This window comes from Podarcis gaigeae, assembly GCF_964106915.1.
Source record: "Podarcis gaigeae genome assembly, chromosome: 9".
Classification (NCBI taxonomy): domain Eukaryota; kingdom Metazoa; phylum Chordata; class Lepidosauria; order Squamata; family Lacertidae; genus Podarcis; species Podarcis gaigeae.
The window spans coordinates 25,183,424-25,207,500 of NC_139685.1; the positions used below are offsets into that span (position 1 = coordinate 25,183,424).

Sequence of the window (24,077 nt, forward strand, 5' to 3'; positions counted from 1 at the left end):
CTCGAACCCTGATGAATGTGTTGCGCTAGAAGGCAACTAGAACAGCTCCTTGATTGTCATAGTGGCCACGAGTTCCTGAGCAACACTCAAGAAGGTGGCCTTGTCACAACAGATGAAATTCACAAGGACTTGGGGTTTTCCTCTTTTTTAAAATTATTTTTTATTAAATTTAACAGTTTTTTACTCATCACAATAACATTATCTCAGCAAGAAAGAAAAATACAATCCCATCCCCCAACCCAACTCACAACTTCGCTCAACTCCCTCTTCTGGTTCATTACATATTAACTTCTCCTGCTTGTTTTAATATACAGTGGTACCTCTGGTTAGGTACTTAATTTGTTCCGGAGGTCCATTCTTAACCTGAAACTGTTCTTAACCTGAAGCACCACTTTAGCTAATGGGGCCTCCCGCTGCCGCTACGCTGCCAGAGCACGATTTCTGTTCTCATTCTGAAGCAAAGTTCTTAACCCGAGGTAATATTTCTGGGTTAGCGGAGTCTGTAACCTGAAGCGTATGTAACCTGAAGCGTATTTAACCTGAGGTACCACTGTATCTTAATACAGTCATGCATTCTTTAAATTGAATATTGTTCTGATCTGGTCATTTTTATATTATAATTATTTTCAGATCAGCTCTTACACTTTGTTATTTTCCAATTGTTACATCTTAATATATATATTTGTTTTGTTAGTTGTAAGTGTTTAGTCAAACACTCTTTTTAGTTTTTTAGTTTGACAAAACTTGGGGTTTTCCAGTATGACTTTTCAGTCAGGAATCTGTAAGACACTGGAATGAATGGGATTGTGTTCATGTATTGATAAAAGCTCTGTGGTGCCAGCACAAAATGGCTGCCATGGGCAGCAGAAGAAACAAGAGAGAGAGGTGAATACTGCCACAAAAGGCACCTGACCTGAGTGCGTAAATAAAATACCGAAGCATAGCCTTGGTCAATAGCTCAGTGGTAATGCCTCAGCCTTGCATGCAGAAGGTCACAGGTTCAACCCCTGATATCTCCATATAGGGTTGAGAGTGGCTACCAGTCTGAAACCCTGCTGCCAACCTGTGTAGACAGTATTAGATGGACCAGTGTGCCTGACTCACTATAAGGCAGTTTCCTGTGTTTCTATCCCCCAAATACCTATAAAATTAGTTTTGGTACACCGTAAGTGAGTCAACAGAGTGCATACTTTGTGTAGCCTCAAAAACTTAATAAAACTCAGCATCAGCACTTCTTCCAAATTACAAGCAAATCAGCCAACGCAGCTCTGTCATACTGTTTGGCATTCCTTAAGAGAACTTGCCTCTTTGATTCTTGTTGCTAGAGCTTAATTTTTTTTATTAAAAAAAGCTGGTCTGAGTTTTTTTAAAAAAAAACACACAACAACCTAAAATAACATAAGTTATTATGCTCCTTAGAAATTACCTCAAGAGCTCTGGTAGCATTTGTTATGTGAATAGTTAACATTTATTATTAATTGATACTCTAATTAAAGCCATGCCAGTGCTTTCCATTAGCTTACTCTCAAATTTTTACAGAGCTGTCTGTCTGGTTTTAATCAAAACCAAATGGCAGTCCAAGTTCCCAGGCTGGAGCAACTGGGAGGAAATCATTCAGAGGAGGCAGAAGAAAGCAGAAAAGATAAACAGCAGATAGCTTCACCAAATCTGTACAGAATAGAGGATGTAGATTCTGTGGGCTGCTCCAGAGATATGATTCAGGCACCCTGTCAAACAGGGAAAGCATAGTTACAAGTGTTTTATGTCAGCTGAGTTCTAATATGATCAAGATGGAGTCTGTCCTCATGCTTTCACAGCCCTGAATCTCTGACACACTCTGGAGAATTCTCCGTAGAGGTAATGTCTTGTGTTTATCTCTCTCTCCCTATGCACACTGTTGCCTTTATATGCAAATGGCTCTCTGTTCTCATACCTCTCATTGGTTAAAATGCTCACTGGCAAAACTTTGCCTTTTCCTTTTATTTGCGTATTTTACTCTCCCTGCATCTTGCATCTTTCATGCCCTTTCCTCCCCGTGCCTCGTTCTTGTGCTGGTGATTACTTGCCTGATACTCTAAAGAAAAACTGCCTTTGAAGAGTTGTAGTATATTAGCTGAAGCCAACCTTCCTAGCCATTTGCTTGTTTGTTGCTCAAGAGAGTAAAACAAAAATCTGAAATGCTTTCAGAGTTGTGCTAGCATTTGGCATGGCGGGGGTGGGGGTGGAGCCAATGAAATTCATATGAATGTGTGCATTAATGTGGGAATTGCCACAAATTAGGGAACAGGGTCGTATCTCAAATCAGAGTTTTATTGTGCACTGTTTCGGGATTTTCTTCTCTCTCTCTCTCTCTCTCTCTCTCTCTCTCTCTCTCTCTCTCTGTCTCTCTCTGTTTCACATGCCTACTACTCAACAGCAGGAAATACTTTTCAAGCAATCTGGGCCTGGTTCTGTGAGGCCCCCGTCTCACAAAACATCAGTCTGCATTTAGTAGACAGAAGTAACTAGGGAAAGCTTGGTAGAATTCCACTTAGGCAAGGCTCCCTCCAGCTGCAGAACGTGTTTCGGTCAGAATCACACATATAGAGCAAAAGTGCTGAGAATAGAGCAATGATCTCAGCAATGAAATCTGAACTTTATGCTTAGTGGAGGTTGAGTCGGATTTTGGGTTCCCACCCCTTCCCTCTCTTTCTGTATACACAGGCAAAGTATTTAGAGAAGTAATTCTGGCTACTTCTACCTTCTTGCCATCTCTGTGAGGTAAACCTGGAAAGCTGCTTTTTAAATTCTTTTTTTTTGTGGGGGGAATAAAACTTATTTGAGATATACAGACATTTTCTGGAATCGGTTAAACAAAATGCCACTGCTCAGTAGTGAAGCTTTCTGCACTGAAGATTTGAACAGTGTAACTGGGATGGAAAAAGTCGCAGTAAGTGGATGATTGCATGCCGGCTGTGTCTTTTAACTATTCTGTATGCAAGCTCTGAAGCAAAACTTTGCTTTCTAAGCTTTCCTTTGTAAAGATGCAAACAATATGCTGAAGTATCTGTGTATACGAATGACGCTTGGAAGGGATTGACTGGTGTGTTTTGCAAAGGCTACAAAATCAAGAAATGTGCCTAAATCTTCTCATTACCTTCGTGATCAATAGGCAAAAATCAGCACCCAGCTGAAAACCACATCTCCCTTAGGTGAATACGCTGGTTTATATCAGCTGTATCTCTCTTGGGCTTGGTCCCAGAGAATTTTGTGATATAGGGATACTCAAAATGAGAATGGCTGGGCATGAAGTTACCAAATGTATCAATCAAGAAGCATCAATTGTCAGAGGCATACTAACTAGAAATAAGAAAATGTTTTGTGATCATCTATCCCAGTCGTTTTAAGGGAAGGAACAATTGTCATAGAGATAATCTTGCCTCTAATGCAGCTTAAAGTTTCGATTCAGGACACCGTGTGAATTCTTTCAAAGGGCAGAAAGTTGCACCATATCAACTTTTTATGTGAAACCACTACAAAAACAATATCGCACAGCATATTTAAACTGGAGCCACATGGGAAATACACATAAGACTCCTAATCAATGATGTATACTGGATTGATAAAGTGTTAGTATATCATATAGCATTAGCTGAATTGCTGGGAGAAGCTTCAGACCATAACACTGGCGCTTAAAGGCAGATGAAATGTCTGGGTAATAATGCCCCTCATATCCCATGCCCCTGTTTGCTTAATATGGGCAGAAAATGTATTACTCCCTGCACATTAAGGCTGCAGTCTGACACATACTTATCTAGGAGTAAGCCCCATTGAACTTTGGGAAGATACACATGGGATTACATGGTAACACAGTAGAGTGGTACCTCGAGTTAAGTACTTAATTCGTTCCGGAGGTCCGTTCTTAACCTGAAACTGTTCTTAACCTGAAGCACCACTTTAGCTAATGGGGGCCTCCTGCTGCCGCTGCACCACCGGAGCACAATTTCTGTTCTTATCCTGAAACAAAGTTCTTAACCTGAAGCACTATTTCTGGGTTAGCGGAGTATGTAACCTGAAGCGTATGTAACCCGAGGTACCACTGTATTGCTAGTGGACAGCTATTAGACCACTGCATGAACCAAGTGAAGAAGATTTTTTTTTCTGTCAATGCTGCATCGCATCAGAGGAAATATTGCGGGGAGGGGGTTGCAAGCACTGGGTGGGGCTAACGCCAATGTGGACCAGGGCCAGATCCAAAGTGGGTAGGTGGGATCATCGCTTTTCTCTTCCTTCTGTGACCCTGAGCTCTGTTACTTTTCTCCAGCCTATCAAGTGTTCTTGTTATTAAGCAGTGTATAGCTTCAGCATCATAGAACATTGTGAAGACAATGATGAGCTAGATGAACCAATGGTCTGACTTGCTGTAAGGCAGTTCCCTGTGATCCTATGCCTGGGATAGTCCAGAGCTAAGCAATGTGGCTCACTGAGTCAAACTCTGCTGCATGTTAGTTGTTGTGGGATATGCGTCTGCCACTTGCCTAGGATGGCACCCTGAGTCGGTTGCAAGTTGTGTGGGACTCAGATAATCCAATGAGCATAGAGGTTGGCATGGGCAGCAACTTCCTCATTCATTTCTGTGTTGATCTGTATGGTGCTTTCTATGTCCTTCTATCTGCAGCCTTGCACTGAACACCACAAAAACCATCTGCATGCAAGCCAGAAGGTTCCTAGTCCAAATCCTAGTTGACCAAGACAGTTTAGGGTTTAGGATTTAGGACTCATTGAGGAACAAGTGCATTCACACTTGCATGAGTTTGCTTTACTCTTAAGAATACATTACAGTTTTGCACAATAGAATTGTGAACCTTTGAGACAGAACTGGTGAATCTTCAGTTGCATAAAACTACCATTCTGCTGAACTGCGATGACTGCTGTTCTGTTTGTGTGTGTCCACCTGTACCTATTCTCCACATCTTTCCCTTTCTCCATTCCCTTCATGTATTCTGCTATTCTGCTAGTATGTTTCAGACATCTTTCGTATTGTAAGCCAGATAAATCATAATTGTGAATTGTAACCAGTGGAGGCATGCCAATGTACTTAGCTTGTGTAATTTATTTTGAATGTGCAATTTGGATTTCCTTGAGGCCAAATCTGAATTATTTTGGCATTATCTCGACACAAGCCTGAATCGTGGGAGCTTTCTCTGTAGAATGTGTAAAAACGGTTGGTTCAGTCTGTGGGTTGAATTCAGTGTCATGGAAATAGATCCTGTTTGCCTGATAGAACAATCTCCCCTCTACTCCCCTATGTGCTGTTCTGGAGAATCTTATACATGCATCCCAAGCCAGTTGAGGGGCAGGGGCATGTGGTGGAAGAGCAGGGTACCACTGGAACTCTGCACTGGCTTTCACTAGCACAACTATTTAGTTGACTCAAGTAAAGTTCTAGTACTAAAGTTCTAGTTACAGGTAGGTAGCCATGTTGATCTGCTGTAGTCAAAACAAAACAAAAAATAAGACCCTTATATATAGTGAGAAGGTGAGGAGGGGTATTACTCAGAAGGGTGGTAGGAATGGGTGATTGACTGATAGGTGTGGTAAACCTACGGGTCTGGTGACTTCTGTTTCAGTGTATCTGAAGAAGTGTGCATGCACACAAAAGCTCATACCAATAACAAACTTAGTTGGTCTCTAAGGTGCTACTGGTAGGAATTTTTTTTATTTTGTTTCATACTAAAGTTCTAGTTCTACATAGAAGATAGGTATAGACAAACTAATTCAGAAGTTAGCAGAGAAGATGGTCAACCATCATCTGCCCTGCCAACCTCTGAATCTTTTCTATATCCTTCTTCAGCCATATGGGATATATGTCCTATGAGAAAAGATTGAAGGGATGGGATATGTTAAACCTGGGGAAGATTGATGAGATACCTGATAGCACTCTTCAAGTACCTGATAGGCTGCTGCACAGAAAAGAGCAAGGACTTGTTTCTCTGTGAGCCTCGAGAGCAGGGCTTAAGATACAGGATGGCAGATTTCAGATGAACATGAGGTGAGACCTCTTAATGAGAAGAGCAGTTGAATACTGGAACCCATTGGCTAGAAGCCTGGTGGGCTCCCCTCACTGGAGATCTTCAAGGAGGTGCTAGAATGCCATCAGTTTGTGTGTACTCTAACTCTGGATGTCCGGCATTGATGTCATGAACTGGAAGGACAACTGGAAGGAAGAGGAGGAGGAAGAGGATCCTGGTGAGGGGTTTAGGCAGGACTGGGACACACCAAAGCAAGCTGGGGTTGGGGAAGGAGAGGTTGGTGTAGGAAGTACTCACAGGGTGACAGAGGGGATGATGGTCAGTGCACAGGAACCAGAGAAGCAGGACCCATCACCAGAGCCAAAGAGGCCTCTGTCCCCACAAACATGATGCAGTGGGAGGGTTGCTCCAGGAGGCTGAGGCAGGCAAGGGCCCATAGCCCAGCTCCCTAGCTGGCCAGGTGGGGCTCACTAGCTCTGAGAAGAGGGGTGTGGTTCCTTAGATCAGGCATGGCCAAACGTGGCCCTCCAGCTGTTTTTGGACTACAACTTCCATCAACCCTAGTTAACAGTGCGAGTAGTCAGGGATGGTGGGAATTGTAGTCCCAAAACAGCTGGAGGGCCAAGTTTGGCCATGCCTGCTTAGCTGGAGTAGGCTTGGAACAGGTGAGGGTCACATGTCTCATCAAGTTCAGATGCAAAATACAAAGGGACAGCAGAGATGAGATGCTATGTCTGCTCAACTTGCCCCTGTTGATGGACATCAGCTTGGTTACTCCAGGATCTCTTTGGGACTGTGCTTTGGTTTTGGACTTGTGGATTGACCTTGGACTGGGGACTTGAAATACTGACTTACCACCAGGTAGCCATGGGTTCAGGACAATTGATCAAGGGGCTGATTCTATCCTTTGCCTGAAGTAGTGAAAAGAATCTCAGTAAAGCTGGAAAGGTTAATACTTTGGAGAGTCTCTGCCAGTTAATCTTATTAGGTTAAGTGGGCCAAAGCTTCTCAATTTAAAGCAGTCTCATATGTTGATGTGAGTCTTCATTGCGAGGAAATAGTTCACCCCCTGTGATTACAGGGGATGCCAACTTCATCCCTCCTCCAGTTCAATGATAACTGCTTAGGATATACACACACACACTGCATTTGGAGATTGTTGGTTAATTGAGGTTCTCACCTCCATCTGCAACTACCCCATGCATTTGCATGGCTATGGTCAAGACCCTGCCATATCAAATGCTTTTAACTTTGGGTTCTTATTTTTATTTTACTTTCTAATGGATAAGCGCTCATGTAGTTCTTTACAAGAAAAGAGTGTGATCATGGAAAAGGTCCTACTCTCTCACAATAGCACTTACCTATGTCATAAATGGCATTGATATGAAATAATCTGTGTTTAATGGATATGTCCTCCATCCCTTGATGCTAGATTCACCTTTCCCCTTATACAGTGGTACCTCAGGTTACATACGCTTCAGGTTACATAGGCTTCAGGTTACAGACTCCGCTAACCCAGAAACAGTGCTTCAGGTTAAGAACAGTTTCAGGTTAAGAACAGACCTCCGGAATGAATTAAGTACTTAACCCGAGGTACCAATGTACAGAGTTAATAAGATTAAATGGGCAAATAGTCTTTCCCCTGCAAGGACAGTCTTTGGTAGCAAGTCTCTCCTCATCCCTGTGTTTGCTCAGCTGAGTGCTATGTGAACAACCCTGATGCTCAGACATTTTCCACCTCCTGCCCCCTCTTCAGGAGCAGCTATGATGGGGAGAATAGAAGCATTCCATTTTCAGCTAACTTTTTTGTTTAGCCCAATGGTTTGTCCAACTATGGTTTCCACAAACAAGCCAAGATCAACCCAAGCTTTCTGATTCTGAATGGTTGAGATAAACTGTAACTAAACTAACCACATTTTCCAGTTCTGACAAGGGTGGAAGCAGATGCTTCCAATCTCCTGCTCAGAGCCACACCCAGAGGAAAGGGAGGGAAGATTGCTGGATGTTGCTGGATTTGTGTGCAGTCCCCTGGGTAGTGAATCATTGAAATGCAGGTGGCAGTTTCTCAGAGAAGTACATTCAGACTCTGGATTTACCCCACCCATCCAGGCCATCAGAAAAATTGTAAAAATGCTTCTTGTTCCAGATGAGCCTTCCTTGAACACGGTCTTCCTAACATGGCATGTTCCCATGTTCTCGAATTCTGGGCTCTTGGATTGCTTCTCAACCATCCCTCCTGGTTTGCCCTACAGTTCTGACTTCAGTCCTGACTACTAACTGTTTCCCACAGAACCTGGTTGCCCACTTCTGTTTCCTCCCCACCCGAGCATGGCCAAGCTAGCCATGAAGGAAGGTGAAGCAACTGCCTCAGGTAACAGGATCCACAGAGGCAGCAGATCTGACCTCCAGGGAATGCATCAGCCACTGCTGCTGACAAGGAGGCAGCAATAGCTGCAGTGCATTCCTTGGAGACCGGATCTGCTGCCTCCTCAGAAGCTTGCCACAATGCTTCTCTACAGTGGCCTCTTGATGAACAGGAGGCACTGCTGGTCTCCTGCTACCCTTGTTTCTGATGTAGATCTGCCACTCACCCCTACTTCCTATTTTGTGTTTTGCCTCAGGTGCCAAAGTGTCTCGAGCTGGCCCTGCTCATGGCTCAGCCCATAGGGAGCAGGCTCATGTATGTAATACTAAACTATGAATTATCAATACAGTGGTACCTTGGGTTACAGACGCTTCAGGTTACAGACTCCACTAACCCAGAAATAGTACCTCGGATTAAGAACTTTGCTTCAGGGTGGGAACAGAAATCGCACGGTGGCAGAGGGAGGCCCCATTAGCTAAAGTGTTATCTCAGGTTAAGAACAGTTTCAGGTTAAGAACGGACCTCCAGAACGAATTAAGTTCTTAACCCGAGGTACCACTGTACATTCAAAACAGGCCAGTGGCTGTAGCATAGGTGTTTGGGAGTTGCTAGCACTAGGAGCAAATTGGGCTCACAAAGAGCCAGACATGACTAAATGACTAAACAGCAACAAAGACAGGAGCAAATTGACTATTGTTACAGGGCAGAAGGGAAGCGCCCTCATGGTTTTGTATGCATAGCCTCCAACATTCCTCAGATGAAAATAGGGACATTTCTCACTCCGCTCCAGAGCATGCACCACTCTGGCGAGACAATCCGCAGGCAGATAGGGTCTCAGCCTACGTACCAGATAGAGCTGGTAAACAGCTGCCCTGGACACAGATTTGACCTGTGCCTCCATGGACAGCTGTGAGTCCAAAATGACTCCCAGGCTGCGCACATGGTCATTCAGGGTCACAGTTACCCCATTCAGGACCAGGGAATCCTCCACACCTGCCCGCCTCCTGTCCCCCAAAAACAGTACTTCTGTCTTGTCAGGATTCAACCTCAATCTGTTAGCCGCCATCCATCCTTCAACCGCCTCCAGACACTCACACAGGACCTTCACTGCCTTCACTGGTTCTGATTTAAAAGAGAGGTAGAGCTGGGTATCATCTGCATACTGATGAACACCCAGCCCAAACCTCCTGATGATCTCTCCCAGCGGCTGCATGTAAATGTTGAAAAGCATGGGGGAGAGGACAGAACCCTGAGGCACCCCACAAGTGAGAGCCCAGGGGTCTGAACACTCATCCCCCACCACCACTTTCTGAACACGGCCCAGGAGGAAGGAGCGGAACCACTGTATGACAGTGCCCCCAGCTCCCAGCCCCTCAAGACGGTCCAGAAGGATGTATTGAACTGACAACTGTTGGCATTCTCACTTTTTTCTTTCTAAATACACACACACACATAATATAATTTTTAATAGTCTTAAAAGTCACTTCCTCATGTAATAAAAATTTATTTAACTGCTTAAAAACAAAATAATATGTATAAGTAGCAGTAATGTATATGTAGATGCAGCAGAAATGCTTAAAGGGCTAATTTCATCCAAACAACATTTTCCATCGGCTATGTCCTCCCGTAGCGGCATTCCGTTTCGCAAAGTTCCCAGGCATCAGCATTTCTTCACTTGCATTGAAATGGGGAATTCTGGCCTTCCTTACTGGAAATGTTAGCTTAAGCCTCATCTCCACGAAGCAGCAAAGTCCATTTTGGCAACTGTTTTCAGTAATCAGTTACTTCAAATTGGTTTTATTAAAAGGTTTAGCTGTTAGTGTAAATGCTGTGAATACATTCTTGCCCTGTCTGGAATACATGCAACAGAAATATTTGAGAACCAAATGTCAATAGTGTTTTCGGTAATGATGTGTAGTGCAGTTCTTTCCCCCCCCATGCTACCAGTGGAGCCATTTTCAACGTCAAGTCAACACAGGTGATGACAACAGTTGTCAGCAAGGTTTCAGTTCCTTGGTGCATCATAAGACCACATTGTACAAGTTTAGGAAGTATATGCTTGAATAAGTACAGATTTAGGAAGCGCACGCAAATAAATTGATTTCAGCAACTGGGCACATGCAGGCGCGAGCTTTTACCATTCGGTTATGATTTAGTATTTCTTTTGGAATACGTTGTGGCCAGAGTATTCTAAGTGCTTTTACCTTGATAGAAATTCAAATGAACTTGTAGCTACAGAGTCAGCTTTAGTCCTAACTGAGTTCCTATAGAAACTGGTGAAATGATAATATATATATATTTGTTAGTTTGTTAAGGGTACTGTGAATTGTATCTCTGTGAGTTCCTAGGTTTCTTTGGGGGAAGTCACACACTTTAAATGTGCTCTGGGTGTGCTTTAAATGCGTAGTGTGGTTCTTCCCACACACTAGGAAACACAAACATTCACCACAGTTGATGGATTTAGGGGATTTCCAGACTATCGCTATTTTGCAGGAGCAATTCAAGCACAAACCAGAACTTTTGATTTGCACAGATGAAGTGGATTAAAGTGCTCTGCTCCCCTATAGGGTGTGCTGAGGGGGGCCAGGCACCCCCGAATGCTTTTCCCACAAAAAGTGGCTGCAGGCTCCATAAATGTTTTTACACTGGCAACTGGGAGGACTCCCACTCCAAAGGTGGCTGTGTTTTTTGTGTGTGGCAGGAATCGCAGTGGCAGCAGCAGTGGGGAGCTTGTTCTCCAGATGCATCCACACAGTGTGGTGTGTGTGTGTGTGTTTCTCTCAGTCTCTACCTTTGCTGAGGAAGAGGTGCAGAGTCAGCCTGGGGTCTTGCCTCAGAGATGACTCAGAAGCTATAAAGCGTAGGTAGCAACCAGGGGAAGGATGTGTATGGGATGAGCGGATTGGCTGGGGTCTCTTGGGGTGTGTTCCTCTGGCTCCACCCCTTATTTTTATCCCCTCCCCCTTTGTGTGTATGTGTGTGCACATAGGTATCTCTTAGTCTGCTTTTCTCCTGCCTTGCACTGACTCTCTTTGTTGGGCTGCATAGCAAGAAAGGTGTTGTCATTTAATTTAATTCCCTGGGTGCACACCCTAATGAAACATGCTGTGCACAACTATGGGCTAATGGGAAGCAGTGTTTAAACACCTTGCAAGCAAATCAGGATGAAGGCTGCTCATTGTCATATGACCACCCCCCAAACCAATCAGAATGAATGCTCAGTAGACCAGATATAAAATCTAGCTTTGGTGTCAGCATTGTACAAGTAAATCAGGGTGAATGCTCCATAAACAGTTTGTATGGAGGGGCCCACATAAACAGGCACACAGAGAGTTTGATGACCCAAACTCTAGGCAGGTATTAGTATGAATGTGGGGGGGGGGAGAGAAGTGGAGATGAGGCAGGGGCACTCTTTCAAGCCTCACCCACCCACAACACCCCTGTGTACACTATCTCCATCAAAGAGGGAGTTTCAGAAAGGAGATTCTAAGTGTGTCTCCAATAATGAACACACTTCCGATACGATACGATACGATACGATAATCTTTATTGTCATTGTCCCATACAGAACAACGAAATGGAAAAAATCTACATCAGACATTCAAAAACCAACAAGCCTGCTATCCCAGCTATCCCAGCCTGGTTAACCCCCTAAAAACTCTGATACCCCATAATTAAATACAATATACTCCAATAGACCATACGTCCCATAGAAGGGATGTGGGTGGCACTGTGGGTTAAACCACAGAGCCTAGGACTTGCCAATCAGAAGGTCAGCGGTTCAAATCCCCATGACAGGGTGAGCTCCCGTTGCTCAGTCCCTGCTCCTGCCAACCTAGCAGTTCGAAAGCACGTCAAAGTGCAAGTAGATAAATAGGTACCGCTCCGACAGGAAGGTAAATGTCGTTTCCGTGTGCTGCTCTGGTTCGCCAGAAGCGGCTTAGTCATGCTGGCCACATGACCCGGAAGCTGTACGCCGGCTCCCTCGACCAATAAAGCGAGATGAGCACCGCAACCCCAGAGTCAGTCACGACTGGACCTAATGGTCAGGGGTCCCTTTACCTTTACTCCCATAGAGACTACCTTACACTGCTTTTAAAACCAAAAATCGCATTTGGATAGAAACTGTTTCTCAGGCGGCTAGTCCAAGTCTTTATAACCCTGTACCTTCTTCCAGAAGGCAGAAGCTGAAAGAGATCATTTCCGGGGTTCACACTATCCTGCACTATCTCTGCAGCTCTCTTATGACACCTGGAATAATGAACAAGATTCCAAGCACATGTTGGCATGGGGTTGCATGTCTGTCCCTGGCTCCTCTCTGCTTTTAGCCCACAGAGTTGAAGCAAACTGCACCATCTCAAAAGCTAGTTCTGTTCTGGGGGCCGTTTTGGTGTGTCTCTTGGATAATGCAGGGAATCTGGATGCTGCAGGTAAATAGGCTCTCTGATACGCCTCCCACCACCAACAGGGCAGTGATAGGAGGGGAGCTTTCCACTACCCCACTGGGAAGACTCCAGCAGTAGGCATGCAATCCCATCTCCCTCTCCACCATTTGAGCAGCGATTCCTTTGCAGCCTATGGTCCCTCAGCTGCCCTGCTGGGAAACATAGGCTCGACCCCTTAATCTATCCTGTTTTCATTATTTTAAAATGAAATACGACTCTCTAGTTTTATCTTTCTATCAGCTACCCAGTTAGAAACATGAGCTATTGCAATGTCAAATAAATGCATTGCCGTAGAAGCTCTACATCCAAAAATGAAAACAGAGCTCTGTTGCCCACGTATATATAAATATATGTATTTAATCGAGATGGAAATAACACATTCGCCACTCTCCTGTTCTTGACCTTTGACCACATGGGCGTGCATGAATGTCGAAGACTGTGCGGCACGTCACTTCAGAACTATAGCTTCCAGAAATTCTCCTTAAACTTGACACCGGCACACTGTCAGCCTCTAGGGAATTGTTTATCCTGTCTTACCTTATATTTCCTGTCTGCATGTAATAAAATGAACCATGCTACTGTTGTCTGGCGGACTAGCTTGTTTATGCAGTGGGCTGAATTTCTCTTGATGGACACTTGGGGTGTGAAACTATTTAACTGTAATTATTTATTTCAGCATTTAGCAAGGGTCCAGCAGCTGGTCAATGTTTGAATGTAGCCATTTCCTTGGAAGCATAAACTCAGTTTACAGAAGAGAAAGAAAACAACAGCAGTATTTTAGACAGTAACTCTCTTTGCCTGGTAGGTGTTAAATTTGCTATTAAATTACCAGTGTAGATAAAGTTTATTTAGCAGGACACCTGCAGTTTCCAATTTAATCCGTACCCAAATCATGCACTACAGATTAGACTGAAATGCCAAGAGTTGCCTCCAGATCACCCAGTGAGCTTCATGAGTTAGCAAGTGTTTGAGCCCTGGGCCAAACAAGATATAATACCACTTGCACAATGTGACAATTTCCCTTGGAAGTGACTTGGAAGCTGCAGATAGTGCAAAATGCAGCAGCCAGGTTATAAAACAGATCAGCAAATGAGAGCCACATCACTGAATGGAAAGGGGTTGCATTGGCGCCCAGCATGCTTCCCTGAATTTATGGCACGGATGGTGATTTTTAAAGCCTTGAATGACCATGGGTGCTAAATACCTGAAGCACCCGCCCTGTGGAACACCCTCCCACCAGATGTCAAAGAGAAGAACTACCACCAGACTTTTAGAAGACATCTGAAGGCAGCCCTGTTTAGGGAAGCTTTTAATGTTTAACAGACCACTGTATTTTAATACTTTGTTGGAAGCCGCCAAGAGTGGCTGGGTATAAATAAATTATTAGTAGTAGTAGTAGTAATAGTAGTAGTAGCAGTAGTATTAATAGCATCAGCATCAGCATCATCAGCATCATCCCTATATTGACTTGCCTGATCTGCCAAGGAGGCTCTTCTCAATGTCCCACTTCCAGGATTTATGTTTTAGGCAGAAGGCCTTCTGTTGTGGCACCCCATTTGGGGAATGCTCTTGCCTCTGACATGTGGCTGGCACTGGTGCTTTTTTCCATACCAAATTATGCAGGACAAAGAAGGCTTCATGTACTGGCAGCCTTGATTCAAATTCCCCCTCCCTTTCCTTAAGATGAACTTACCTTGTGTCTTAATGCCATTACCATGTGAATTTACCCAGCAACGCTACCTTGCTAGCTGTGAAATGGAGTTGAGGAGATGCTTAACGTAATGACGTCAAGACATGTCATAAACCTATTGGAGGCAGGGTCATGGCTGTTTGATTAATTTTGCTTTGTTTGTAATTATGCAGTTATTACTTTTCATATTGTAAGCCGCCTTGAGCATAGCTTTGCTATGGAAGACTGCATACAAATGAAATGATGTATGTATTGTCAAGAGCTGCAGATTTCAGCAGGTTCCCCTGTTATTTCTTCGTGCTTATGCCATGCATAGCAAAAGTGAGTTTTGCTCATTCCCTATTTATCAGGTCCTTTTTTCTTTTATCCTATTTGGCTACATCTTTCCTTGAGAGAAGGTTTTGTTTCACCATCCTCATCCTCATGCAGCCGGCAGTGAATTCTGTTAACCCTTGCGCATGCAGGGTCCTCTTCTTCAGCTTTGTAGACGTGGAAAATATGGTTGTGAAATGGGAGCAGGCTGGACTTAAAAGGGAGGTTAAAGGCCTCTGAGCATGCAGACGCTCCGTTGTGAAAGTCACTTTGTCAAGGCGTAATTTATGGAGGTTCAGTTGCACAGCTATAATTCTGCAATTCTTTCAGGCTGCCTCCTTTTATACCTTCAGGCATGTGATTTGTCAGGACAGCCTTGTGGTCTGGGTGTGCAATTGGAGCTTCCCTTGGTAGACTGAAATGACCCAGAACAAACTCGGCAGTTAATCTTCTTTATTGCTGAAATCAATAAGCAGATCCATGCTAAGTGCTGACAGTTCCTATGTAGGGAGTGAAAAGGAGAAGTGGCTGTTCCTTGAACCTGTAATATGTTACAACCCAGAAATTTCCTTTATTGTCATTGCTGTTATTTAATAAGGAGGTCCCCCTCTGATGGTGTATATATTGAAAAGGCATCATTTTATTTCCTTTCACCTAACGGGCCATGAAGAAATAGATATAGTCCTGGCATATAGAATCTGTTTTTCAAACATGCACTCATTTTACACGTACACTTTAACATACATGGCTGCACATAGATACATTACACATATATGTACTCTTCTCTTTCAGAGTTTTCAAAGTGATGCACATATATAATTCCATTAACCATTACAATAACCCTATAAGGGAAGCCAGTAGTACTTTAAAGGGAAAGGTAAAAGTGACCCCTGACCATTAGGTTCAGTCGTGACCAACTCTGGGGTTGCGGTGCTCATCTCACTTTACTGGCCAAGGGAGCCGCTTCTGGCGAACCAGACCAGCACATGGAAATGTCATTTACCTTCCCGCCGGAGCGATACCTATTTATCTACTTGCACTTTGACATGCTTTCGAACTGCTAGGTTGGCAGGAGCAGGGACCGAGCAGCGGGAGCTCACCCCGTCGCGGGGATTCGAACTGCCGACCTTCTGATTGGCAAGCCCTAGACTCTGTGGTTTAGACCACAGCGCCACCCGCATCCCATATAGTAGTACTTTAACATCTTGCAAATAAGGAGAGGCAGGGGAAAGATAACAATTTGCATAAGGAGATGAAGCGAAATGGAAATTTGAGCTTTTCTTAAGAAAACCAACCCAGTTGTTGAGCTTCTTTTAGGAAAATCTGATTTATTTATTTTTACAAATACGCAATTTGACTTGCCTAAAATCCAGGACAAAACACCACCTTGCAGAAAACTAGGAGAGCATCATGTGAACTACCCCTGCTCCAAAGGGGTTTGAAGCATTTCATTGTTATGTATGATTTATTATGATAAAATATCATAACTCGGTCGGCTTCTCAATATTTTTTTCCCAACATTGTGTTGTTTGTTTCCTATGCTTACATGATTCTGAATGATAGTGTTGTCATAAATTCCATAATAAGTCTGCACAGCAACCTCTTCTAATGACTCAGAAGCCTGGCACAGATCATCGTATCACACGAGGCTCATCGGAAAGATAGGCAGATGAGAAGGTGGCACGCAAACCATAAGCAATCACTGGCAGACATCCTTTGCATGCGACATTTGTGATGTGGTTGCCATCATGAACCCAAAGCAGACAGACACCTCTTTATGTGTACATCTATGGGCACATGCCATTCCAGATGATGTCAATCATGCTAGGGAGGTCCCTGATTGGGATGTATTTTGCTACTTTGGCATGATTCATATTGTCTCGAATGGGGCAAGTGTCACTTGACATGTGAGTAATTGCAAACGCACTCGCACAAATCAAGTTTCCAACAAGCTGTTGGCATCCATCCTGTCTTGAGAGACAATGGAGTGCACCTCCAAGGGAAATGTCAAACTGAAGTGACCTCCCTGGGGCGCAAGCCTGGGCAATTTGTATGGAGGCCCTGAGCTGCCCAGTCAACAAGACCCCCCCCCCTCAGCCTCACTTATATGGTCCAAAGGGCAGCTGAACAATATGTTTGGTGCAAGCTTCGCTTCAGGAGTTGCTGGAAGGAGGCATACGAGGTGCCATCCAACAGCCTTAGAGACTACACTCTGGATTTGTGTAGGGTTTACCTCATGGGTAGGCAAACTAAGGCCAGAGGGCCGGATCCGGCCCAATCGCCTTCTAAATCCGGCCCGTGGATGGTCCGGGAATCAGCATGTTTTTACATGAGTAGAATGTGTCCTTTTATTTAAAATGCATCTCTGGGTTATTTGTGGGGCATAGGAATTCGTTATTTCCCCCAAAAAAATATAATCTGGCCCCCACAAGGTCTGAGGGCCCCCTGCCGAAAAAGTTTGCAGACCCCTGGTTTACCCCTTAGCCTTTTCTTCTCCCAAAGATATCCTGCAAGGCAGAAGAGGTTTAGGACCAGAGTTTTTCTTCTCCTAGATGTGCTACCTTCCCTGGTTGATGAGCCTTATCCTCCCCTATTCAATTCAAGTTTCCAACAGCATGCGTGCTATTTGGAGAGCCTATGAATTGGGCCACAGAGTCAGCAATGGTTTCTCCCGTTTTACTAGAGGACACCTCCATGCTGAAGATATCATTATTCAAGTGTGCTGGGACTTCCAAACTCAGGGACACTCGGAAACACAAAGACCTGCAGAAAAATTGCTGGAACAACCCAAGGCCCATTAATCAGGCCAGAGGACTGCGTAATGCTTGCTGGGATTTCCCCCCCTCCATTTATATTTATGAATTATTGTAATGTGCTGGCTTTCCTATGACAGAGTTGCAGAATCTTTTACTGTGTTCTTTGTTTGTTCACCTCTGATTTTATCTGTTCTCCACTTCATTCATCCATGTTTACAACAGACACCTGCTTTAAGCAGATGAACAAGGCCAGTCACTAACTGCCTATTAATCAGGTGATTAAATGGATCATTTGTATGTCACCTTTTATTTTGTACAGCAGAAGAGCTGTGATTGGGAACATGAAACCAGAACAAAACAATGGGTGGTTCACTTAATTACTATAGACTACAAGCCCATGCAAACAATTAAATTACCACTGAGTGAGTTTTCTTGTCCTGGAGTAACTTGGGACTCAGCTACATTAGTAAAAAAGAAACCCAGCATTTTGAATTCATAATAAACATGCAACACCAGTTGGTGCCGGAGAACAACATAAAATTTCTTTGTGGTTTTCCATAGTGGTTCCCCCCCCCCCTTTTGTTATAACAATTTAATTTCTAACTTATTTATAGCGTTTTTCCCCCTGTGTGTGGATCCACCCTTAGTCAACAGTATCGTCCTATCAAATGATAAGGAGAATTATTCTAACACACATCAACTACTAATGTGCTGTAAAATGTGTAGTATAATGGGTTCTGAATTATCATCATCATCATCATTTATTAAATTTATATACCACCCTTCATCTGAAGATCTGAAAATGGTTCACAAGATTAAAAAAAAAAAACAGGATAGAAGCACAAAATGAATAGTTGAAACAAAACAGTAACCTCCCTCCCTCAACCACATTTAAAAGGCCATAAAATATAAATTAGCCAAAGGCCTGGCTGAAGAGGAATGTTGTTGCCTGGCGCCTAAACATGTATAGTGAAGGTGCCCGGTGAACCTTCCTGGGAAGAGCATTCCACAAATGGGGAGCCGCTGTAGAAATGCCCATTCTTGTGCTGTCACCCTCTTGTGGATGAGCCACATTAAGAAGGGCCTCAGATAATTATCGCAGTTTATTGGGAGAGAAGCGGTCCCTGAACTATTGGGGCCTGAATGGGTTCTAAGAGTGACATACTACACTCCTAGCTCAAGGAACATCAGTACCTTTTAGTTAGCATGCTGTATTTAAAAAATCAAGAAGGGACAATAAGGGAAATCCCATAGCTGTGGTATACAGCACATGCTTTCAGGCCTCAGCATTTAGTAGCAAGCCTGAGAAGGACCTTTGCTAGTAGGATCAAAATGAGGCCCTCTAATCAAGTAGACTATGTTGGACTCACTATAAGGCAACTTGATATGTTTATATTGAGGTGTGTGGGACTGTTTCAAGCATATCCCAAACTGAACACAACTCACATTTAGACAGCCTTCCAGTGATCTTGTAAATAGTCTGGTCATCTGAAAAGCTCCAGTACCTATTCTAAGAAAACCATCTACTCAATAAAATGTTTCTGCCTTCTCTGATAGTGACGGTGAAGTAAGTTGGGGAACACTAAACTGTCCTTGGAAATATTCTTCTTAAAAATAATTAGGGAAGATAATAGTTCTAAATATGTTCAGCCTAGGGTCTAAATTTACCAATGTAACAAAATAAATGAATATTCTAGAATGTATGAATAGTTCAAAAGGCAGGCATTGAAATTCAGCCTTTGACAATAATGTGGTGCTTGGTTATTTTCATGAATAGGAAATGTGGACTTGTGTTGTGTACAAAGACTCACAAGACCAATGGCTTTTAAACCCATGAAAATAGCTGTCTCATGACAGAGGCAGTGATGACAGACTCATTGTCAGTTTTTGGCTTATGGAACCTGTTGTGTTCCCATAAAGTTGTTTATAGCATTCTGTTTACTTCATTTGAGGGAGTAATCAGCAAGGAGGCTATGCTAGATTATAGCTTTTGCCTTTGTTGGAAAATGATTAAAGTTATTCTGCAAAACATCTTTCTAAACTCTTCATAACTTATGCACTTACTGTTGCTTTTCCATACTTCCCTCCCTGCTAGATGCGCTTCTGTTACTTACATTGAAATGATAATTTATTTCTTCTTCTTTTTACAGAAGATATGCAAGAGGTAAAACCATTTCATCCTGCAGAGAATTTCATGGAAGTCATAATGTTTCCTCTGGCCCTCTTTGCATTACACTGTGGAACCTGTTGCTAAAGTACTATGACATGTCTCTAGCAATCAGAAAAAGAAGCTGGGAAGAACACGTGACCCAATGGATGGGCTTGCCGTTTGGGTCTATTGATTCTAATATATTATGCAGGCATGGCCTAGTAGCTGACAACTTGCAAGCAGGTATGGAAAATGACAGACTTCGGAGTGAAAGCCAGAAAGAAAGAAGTGCTTCCTTGCCGGACTGCTGTCATGGTGGAGAACTGGGAGGTTTCCCCACAAAGCTGCTTGGTAATGTTTCCAGAGAGGTAGATGAAAATGACAATCATCAAGAGGAAGAAGAATTTCCCTCCCTAGAGGCTAGCACAGAAACATTGGTGAATGTTTCCATTGGTGGCGATAATGATGCCGAGGACAATGACGTAGAGCTCTCTTTGGAGAAAGTCAACCACCAGCTTGGTGACCCTGAAGAAAAATGGTCAGCTGAAAGGAACCAGTCAGAAGGAGGAGCAGGACTCTTCGTGAAGATGGACCCAGGTGTGGAAGCAAAGGAAGACTCCAGTCATGCCTTGGATTCTGCTGGGAAACTTCATAATGAGACAGATCCCGAAGCACTGAAGGAATATATTTGTGATAGCAGAGACGAGAGACTAGAACTTTGTTACAACAGCTCCAATGAAAATGAAGAGACCCCAGAAGAAAACTTCTCTGAGCCTCCAGATGAAGGAGAATCAATGCCTGATAAAAAGATGGTCTGTGATATTGTAGCTGCACAGAGGCATGAAAAATCGAATGCTCCTAAAGATGGGAATGAAAAAACAGTCTGTGGTCAATTATTTGATGAATTTTCTCCTGGTCCTTGTAGTGACCTACATGTAGTTATTGCAGACTCCAGAAATGTTCTTGTGCCATCACCTGGTTCTTGTTTCCTATCGGACGAAAATGTTCTGGATGAAAATGGCTTTGTGTGTGCTCAAGACAAATGCATCAAAAGCACATCCCTGGTGGAACGTATAAGTGATTTAAAGAACAACACAACCACACACGAGCCTACGGACGGTCAAGTCATTTTGCGCAAAAGAAAGGTAGGACGTGTAAAGAAAAAGAAAAGTGTTGCTGTTGTTTTCAGATTTCCAGGGAAATGTGTGTTCCTAGGCAGAAGCTGACAGTTGAAATAGCTTGGGGAAAGAATGGGTGTAATCCAGTGTCAAATTAAAACTTAGTCAATGAGACCTCAGTAAGCTGAAAGCAGCGGTGTGAAACCTCTAGCCCATGGGGCTAATTAGGCCTGCTAGGCCTCAGAGGTTGGCCCACCAAGGTATTTTTGGTAAGCCATGCTGACCTTTCCTCCTGCATGCTGACAGAAAATGGAGGCAGTTCAAAAAGCATTGAATTTGGCCTACAAAGGAAGACTCGGGAGTGCACTTAGAGTGCAAATCTGCTTCTTCCTTCAAGCCATAGCTTGAAGTGGTTCAAGCTGGGCAAAGGAATAATCGGCGGCTCAAGAGTACACTCCAAATTCTTCCTTTGCAGCCACAGACTGAATGCATATTATATGACGACAGGTGATTGACAAGTGAGTGACCCCACCCATCTGTCAAAGTGGCCCATGTAGGGTTGGACACCTCTGGATCCCCCTCGCCACAGCCTAACTTAAAGGCTTCAGTTGGCATATTAGAAGAAATTCAAAGTTCACAGTCAGTCTACATTAGCTTGGGGCTGGAGAGGAATCCAGTTAACTGCTTCATCTGGCCCTAGGTGCAACCTGAGATCAGCATAGCACTTAGTGGAGTCAAAATAATTCCAGTTAGTGTGATTGGCAAAATGCCTCTGTAGGGCTTCACGCTTTTCTAAGTTATCACAGTTTTACCTACATAGGAAATGGAGGGGTATTTGGAAGACCCTGCTCAGGTGAACAACCAGCACAAATCTGAAGGGAAGTGGACATTCAAGAGAAATGGGTGATTCAGGGTGGACAAGAAACTGCACTTTTTCACACAGTGCACAGTTGAGGTTCCCTGCCACAACTTGTGGTGATAGCCACTGTGGCGATCACATAGGGTCCCCAGACATTTAACGGTCTATTGATCCCTGTGTCACCACTGTGCTCACTTTCCCGCTGCCACCAACCCGTTACTCTCAGGTAAAACACTGAGTCCAGACTGTTGTTAAAAGTGAACCAAATAAACAAGTTTATTTTATAAACATTAACAAGTTTATGGTTTCTCAGATAATATTCCTGTCAGTTTCTTAACTTTAGTTTCTTTACCGGCCTATACCTTCCTAATACCTTCTGACTGATTATATCAACTGTTTGACTGACTCCTCTTAACAAATTCTCTCACTCTCTCACACCAGACTAGCCCAACCCACAGACTTATCTTCTCCGTTTCTTCTAACTCCAGATTGTCTTCCCAACCACCCTAACTTTAACTCCTAACTCCCCCCCAAAACCCTCTGTGCTTAAACCCTATACACAGTTAACTCTGCCCCCTTGGGTTCCCATTGGTTAGTCATTTTACAATAAGTTAACCCTTTCCTTATGAACCTAATATGATTTCACACCCCTAGGAGGGCAAACGCCACAGCCACCAACCTAAGTAGCTTTAAAATAAAAAGGTAAAGGTAAAGGTACCCTTGCCCGTACGGGCCAGTCTTGACAGACTCTAGGGTTGTGCGCTCATCTCACTCTATAGCCCAGAGCCAGCGCTCTCTGCAGACACTTCCGGGTCATGTGGCCAGCGTGACAAGCTGCATCTGGTGAGCCAGCGCAGCACACGGAACGCCATTTACCTTCCCGCTAGTAAGCAGTCCCTATTTATCTACTTGCACCCGGGGGGTGCTTTCGAACTGCTAGGTTGGCAGGCGCTGGGACCGAACGATGGGACCGCATCCCGCCACGGGGATTCGAACCGCCGACCATGCGATCGGCAAGTCTTAGGTGCTGAGGTTTTACCCACAGCGCCACCCGTGTCCCAAAATAGCTTTAAAATCGTAAGAGACAAATGTTGGGAGAATAAGGCCATCTGAGAGGGCTGTTGGGCCCACGTCCTTCTTGGGGCTTCCCATAGGCGTCAGAGGCTGTGGGAAACAGGATGCTTGACTTAAATAGGCCTTTGGTATGAGCCTTACATCCTTAGGAAAAGGCTTTTAATCAAATTAATGAAATTTCTCTGGGATGTTTTGACACTTCTTGATACGAATGTTCAGTAAGTGACTTTTGTCTAGAGACAGACTGTGCATTCCCACATTGCTGGCTCTGGCTGGGTGTCTCTAGGGTCAGGCATCAACCGGGTCACTCCCCTCTGCTCTTCTCATATCCGCTTGTACTAATTGGTCTGAAAAAGGGCAAATTTATGTCAGTATTGATTCAGCAGAGCAACCCCAGGATTAGCCTCCTTTTCAACGCACCTGAGACTCCTACGGAATGAGGAAATGACTTATGTGAGGTGCTAGCTGGGGTGCGCATAAGACAGTTACAGTCACATTTGAAAGCAATTTCTGGACAGCACAAATAGCCCTCCCCCCCTCCAGCTCGCCGCCCACAATTCTGACAAAGGAACGGCAAGCGATTTTAAATCCCTTGTGACAAGAGTCCTCCCCAGTCCCCAAATCCTTATTCATGAGGTAGGATTAATTTTGCTTGCAGCTGGACGGTAGGATTAAACTGTAAGTGTCGCTTTTTCTCTGGCTATGTTGCTAGCTCTGTCAAAGTTAGACAGTGCCTGTGGCGAAAATCTTCAAAGCCTCCATATTTGACAGCAGCGGCTAAAGCGGAATGCTGACTCTCCCATTTTCCCTGTTGCTAGGAAGCATCTGCAGAGGAGCAAGACCAGGCCTCTGTGTCTGCTGCTTTCTATAAATTGTAGGTGAGATCACCAAGCTTCTCAGTGATTCAGTCCAGGCAGGCCAGCCACTGGAAGAAGAATCTGTAGACCTTTCCAAACTGCTGCTTGCTGCCTCAGTAAGTTGCCCTGCTTAGACATCCAGAATAGTTAGGCTGGCCTTCACTATCTTCTGGAAGACATTAAGATTTTGTTATGGTTGGAATCCATTGAGCCTTTGATGGAAGATTCTAGAATCCCTCCAGCTCTTGTAAAACTATAAACTCTCATCCATGAACGTGGGCCATGATGGCTGGGGCTGATAGGAGTTCCGAGTCCAACAGCACACCTGGGTTTCTTATCGCTGCTATGAACAGGACAAGCACCTTCACAGATAAAATCATATGCTCCCAATCTTATACATATTTACTCAGAAGTAAGTCCAACTGAGTTCATTGGGACTTC

General features: G+C 43.9%; 1 protein-coding gene and 1 long non-coding RNA gene across 9 annotated transcripts in view; one reads left to right on the forward strand and one right to left on the reverse strand.

Annotated features, from left to right (window-relative positions):
* The first annotated feature begins 1,581 nt into the window (after window positions 1-1,581).
* DLC1 (DLC1 Rho GTPase activating protein) overlaps window positions 1,582-24,077 on the forward strand; it is a 256,092-nt gene continuing 233,596 nt past the window's right edge. For 2 of the 8 annotated variants that reach the window (XM_083755331.1, XM_083755333.1), the window contains exons 1-2: window positions 1,582-1,857; window positions 19,730-20,873. In XM_083755331.1, the coding sequence (XP_083611457.1) occupies window positions 19,845-20,873 (1,029 nt within the window). In that variant the 5' untranslated portion in view covers window positions 1,582-1,857; window positions 19,730-19,844. Of the gene's footprint in view, window positions 1,858-2,395; window positions 2,930-19,729; window positions 20,874-24,077 lie in introns of those variants that run through there. The other 6 variants (XM_083755325.1, XM_083755329.1, XM_083755327.1 and 3 more) reach the window with 5 other exon arrangements.
* LOC310852578 lies at window positions 21,954-22,370 on the reverse strand. Its single transcript, XR_014568284.1, has 2 exons — window positions 22,274-22,370; window positions 21,954-22,228 (listed from the first exon to the last, which is right to left on the reverse strand). It is a non-coding gene; the product is annotated as an uncharacterized lncRNA (long non-coding RNA).